Here is a 5,034-nt window from a genome sequence, read left to right as displayed (position 1 = left end):
TCACTGCACGTGCTGTATTGAGGTCCCAGCCGCAGAGCCAGGAACCCACCGAGCCCCCCGCAGATATTTCCAGGATCGGTCTTTGGTGCAGGGATATGAAAGTCTGGGTAGACTAAGATATTTTGGGTCCTCTAAACCTTGAAATTCCTTTATTCCCAGAAGTGGGTCCATACACTGTTAGATGCTCTAAAATATAGCATTTAAATAAATGTTCTTGTCCAAATAGTACACTAAGTGGAGTGTCATCTTTCATTAATGTCATTCGTGTTTACTGTCATATAGACATAGTTGAAAGGCAAGGCTTTGCCACACTAATCAGTGCAATGCTCCAAGCTTCCTGGTTTTCTTATTGTACCTGCCTTTCTTATTGCTTCAGCCATCAGGATTAACTTCCAGTTCACAGCCACCTGAGTTAGAGCCATGGCTCTCAACCTTGGCTGCCTATTAAAACCACCTGAAGAATCTGATTTAATTGGTGTGGTGTGGTATAGGAAACAGAGGATTGGGAAGACCATGCATGTGGATGAGTTCCTTACTCTCATATTTTAAGAAGCCTGGCAGGCCAGGATTTTGGGTGGAGGGGGAGAGACCTTCACATTTGTGGTTAAAGATGATTCATATTCTCATAATTAAGATCAATCTCTGCAATATCCTCCCATAATAGTGGTGCCTTAAAATTACCTCTTACAGGCACAGGACTGATTGCTATCTGGCCAGGAGCTTTATCTATAGGAGCAGGCATGTTGCAATTGCTCTCCCTGTTCAGGGGACGGTCACTCCCCCTTACTGCCCCAAGCACTGATGTTAGGTTACTCCTCCAATAAACTCAGGGACCTCTAGGGTTTGGGCACAGCCCACTTTGTTGTGTATGTGGTTACCTGTAATTAGAGGGGCTTGCATGCCCGGACAGTATATAAAATGATGCCGAGAATGATGCTCAGACCTGGCTCCTGAAGCCATGGCAGAAGTGAGCACTTCCAAATTTTTGTCTCTCTCCTAATTTCTTCCCTTCAATTAAACAACCATCCGTAGGATCTGTCAGGATGTGGCTGGATCTCACAGTGTGGGGGGACTGAGTGAATGAATGTCTTAAAGGTCCCCAGGCTGTTTAGTGTGCAACCAAGTTTGAGAACTCCCATCAATGAGGAAAGTATCCAAGAAGTATTCCATGTGGCTCTATGAAGATTCCAGAAGGAAAGCAATGCAAAAGACCAGGGCCCATGGGACACCAGCTGATAGCAAGTGGAAACTCTGGGTTCCTGGGTGGGCTTTTATAAGTTGGCGATTCAGATCTCAATTTTATGACAACAACCATGCTGTCAGAGTCCATTGCAAGAGGAAACACTGATAATGATAAGAGAAATTGATATTTATAACTGACCCTTATCGTTATCTAGTCTCTAGCTATCTCACAGGAGGCCTGGTGGCTTAGTAGTGACTAGTTGGGCTGCTAAGCGCAGGCACAGCAGTTAGAAACCACCAGCCACTCTGGGGAGAAAGATAGGGCTTTCTTACCCTGTAAAGAGTTACAGTTTCAGAAACCCATTGGGATAGTTCTAGTCCATCCCAGAGGGTCACTATGAATCAGAAGTGAATTGGTGGCAGTGAGTTTTGATCTCAGCATTGATCTGTCCCACGTGTAACCCCGAGAACATGGTGGTGTTTCATGGCCTACCTGTGTCCCATCGGCATTGAGAGTGCCCCTTTTACAGACCAGCAGAGGCCCCACAAGGCCAGAGCTGGTGTCCTTGATGGGCTCCACTGCTGAGAAGTAAAGATAGGTCAGACAGGGTGGGTCGCCATCGGTCGGGCTTACGCTTTCGGGCACCGTCCATCTGTAGGTGAAGGTTTCACCTGGCTTCACATGTGCCCCTGGTTTCAGAAACCCTGTGAAGACAAAGGAGACAATTACTCCAAGCCATAGCTGAGAAGGTTAAACTTGTCAGACTGGGTCTCCAGCCCGGGATCTTTCTCTGGTGGTGACACATTTGGCATGAGGACAACTGTTCTGTCTTGCTATTGTATCAGGGGAAGCCGCAGCCAGGGTCTACTGCTTGATAAGCTAGAGGCGCAAATCAAAGGGGTATTTTCTTCCTAGGTTTCATATTATTTTTCTCGAACATATCAAGGTAGACAAGTATTTAAAAATTTTGCTGATTCAACAATTCAAGGAAAGTCTATAAAATACTGATGAGTGTCTTCCACGTGGACTCTATTTTGACTTAAACTTGTGAACGATTCTCAAAATATTCAGCAAAAGCCTTCTCTTTAAAGAGTTTGCAATCTAGGAAAGTGAATTGGGAAACAACCCAAATAACAACTAGATAGAGGCAGGAAACAAATGACCAAGATTAAAAGGGGGCAAATGACAATCAAGGATGTCAATTTCAAGTCTGTCAAATTCCAAAGCGTGCTCTAGACCCCACGCAACATTGTCCCATGAGCACATTGGCTCTCTCCTACTGGACTGAGGTCAGAGATGGCCTTTAGATTTTAGTGCTTTGCAAAATACGGTTCGGTACATTGTTTTCATTGGAAAAAACAGCAAATACAAACATTTAGGGTGTTATTAGTATTCATCAGGCACACACACACAATGACATTTGGCACATTTTGACCTCTGAAAGGAAAGAGAGCAGGTCCAGGGAAACAGAGCAGAGTCAGAGTGCAGATGGGTCTGGGGCAAGGCAATGCTACCTCCATTCCTACCTCCTCTGTCCTCTCACCTTCACTACATAGCCCGCTCTCTACAGGCTTGGACTTGCATTTGGACATGAAGAAGTATTCCAGCAGTGAGGCTGTCTGTCGAAGGGCGAAGAAGGGCACCAAGAAGACCAGGAGTTTCCTAGGAGCAGTGGCATGAAGGGAAGGATAGTTCCTGCAGCCACTGCTGCCTTTTTTCCCTGGAGGGTATTTGCAAACTGCTCGATGGTGGGGAGATGCCAGATATGATGATAAGCACAAAGTACTTATTATGCGCCAATATTTGTTAGTAGATATGGAGGAGAGACCGTGTTTAAAGTGCTGCTATCCACAAAGCACAGGCAATCAGACTTTCCCTTAGCCTTCACCTACAGAGTCGCAAGAAACCTTCAGCAGAAAGTTCTCTAGTTTAAAGGAATGGAAGTGGGTATGAGTGGAGCCCATTTTGATATTTCCTATGCTATTGAGGTAAAGGGAAAGGAATGAAAATATCCTAAGAAACTCCTGTGGGCTAGAACCTGTCCTGAATTCTCTCTATTTCTCCTCAAGCTCTGCTTTTGATAAGATTATTATCTGCATTTGATGAGAATAAGTTTTGGATAATTTAAATAGTTGCCCAACCTCACAGAGATGATAAGGGAAGAATCCAGAATTTGAGTCAGGCCATTCAAGTTCTGAGTCGTTGGCTCACTCGTCTGGATCCTGCTTCCTTCCCATGCCCAGGCTGAGACTCACCATCGATGTTCGGGGCTGCATCGGACGTCTTGTCGTAAACCACCCCGTGGGGCAGCATACTGTAGACCTTGTCTGCTTTGTTGGCGAAGGTCACCAACAGGGTATCGCCTACTTCTGCCTTGATGACGGGTCCTAAAAAATATTGAAAAGAGGAGGCAGAAGAGGGTGATCAGACACAGAAAGTGAATAGAAGAAGAGCCGTTCTATGGAGATCTATACGCTGCTAAAATCCCTCCCATAACATTCTGTGTAGCTATGTTTACCCAACTCAAACAGGTCCCACACTCAAAGCATGAGGAATGGATTCACTGTACCAAGAATCCCAAGATGTGCTTCTGCCTCAGAGACTCTCTTTCTTCGCGTAAAAGTTGCATCAGTATACTCCGTGTAATGAGCCTTCCAATATTTTCCTCCGATTCTGTTGTCTCCTTGTGTGAAGTAGGGTTCAGAGTCACTGTGGACAGACATGGAACCTTGACTGAGACTTAATCTACTAAGAGCCTCCATTGTGGAGCTTCAGTTCAGATCTTTAACCCACTCAGCCACCTATCTGACCAGAAAAGATGGTGCAGGCTTCCACTAAGCAAGAGCTGCCTGGCCGGAAAAGTCCCGAGAAGCTGAGTGGTGCTCACACTAATTTCTCTCTGACCTACTGCGTCTACTTCCCCAGACGTTCAACAACCAAAGAAGACACAGGTAAATACCTAACTTACAAACACTGGAGTCCCAGAATGATGTCCTAAAATGTAACAAAAATTCCCCGCTCTCTCACTGGGGTCAAAATGGATAGCCTCTGCATTTAGTAAGCTCTGTGATATCCGGCGTGATTAAGGAATGGAGGATCTAGTTAATTAAAGAGTTTAATTAATCAGGAGCTATATCATAGAAGTTAGATAAACAAATACCAAATTTCAAAGATGTGAGGCCCAGTAGTATAAGGTCTAATACTGTGTCTATACAGCCTTAATCCTATCAATAGCAATGTCACTCTCCCAGTCACGTGGGCATAGAGCAGTGTTTGCTTTATCTTTCTGCCTCATTATCGTATCTCCTTCATCCTTTCTTCCTCACTTTCTTTAACACCTTTCCAGGTTTTTCTTTCCTTGTAAGCCTTTTATTCCTGAACAACTTGTGTTTGAATCACTTCGTGAGCCCGCTAAGTGTACACCTGCATTCTCCGTCTCACTGGCTCACCCTTTTCTTTTCTTTTGGCACCTCTGAAAACGCATGACCACAGAATTAGTCTTCCCACAAGGTGGTTTTCATTGCCAACAAGTTGCTCCAACATCTTCAATTGCTTCAAATTACCAATCCAATAAAGCTCACATCCCTCGGTATGGGGTGAAAGAATGTCTACACTCAGGATGAGGGCACTCTGGTGGCACTGTGGGGAAAGTGCTCAGCTGTTAACTGAAAGGTGGGAGGTTCGAAGCCAGCCACTGTTCTGCAGCAGGAAGACACGACAGCCAGTTTCCGTAATATGACAGCTTTGGAGCAGCTATGGGATAGTTCCCCTCTGTTCTGCAGGGTTGCTGTGAGTTGGAATCCACTCCAAGGACAGTGGGATTTGGGGGTTTGTGGCAATCCACATCCAAT

At 45.2% G+C, this 5,034-nt stretch overlaps 1 protein-coding gene across 1 annotated transcript in view; it reads right to left on the bottom strand.

Moving 5' to 3' along the window:
• Positions 1–5,034, bottom strand: part of LOC101638486 (ferroxidase HEPHL1) — an 88,560-nt gene that overhangs the window by 36,186 nt on the left and 47,340 nt on the right. Inside the window, exons 5-7 of the mRNA XM_013006243.1 lie at positions 3,753–3,892; positions 3,439–3,570; positions 1,676–1,887 (exon numbers count right to left, since the gene is read on the bottom strand). Coding sequence (XP_012861697.1) covers positions 1,676–1,887; positions 3,439–3,570; positions 3,753–3,892 — 484 coding nt within the window. The remainder of the gene's footprint in view (positions 1–1,675; positions 1,888–3,438; positions 3,571–3,752; positions 3,893–5,034) is intronic.

The sequence above is a fragment of the Echinops telfairi genome, unplaced genomic scaffold (assembly GCF_000313985.2).
Source record: "Echinops telfairi isolate 266 unplaced genomic scaffold, ASM31398v2 ScPeMD7_7421;HRSCAF=8459, whole genome shotgun sequence".
NCBI classification, from domain to species: Eukaryota; Metazoa; Chordata; class Mammalia; order Afrosoricida; family Tenrecidae; genus Echinops; species Echinops telfairi.
The sequence above is the reverse complement of the archived record's forward strand: the minus strand, read 5'-3'. Positions and strand labels throughout refer to the sequence as shown.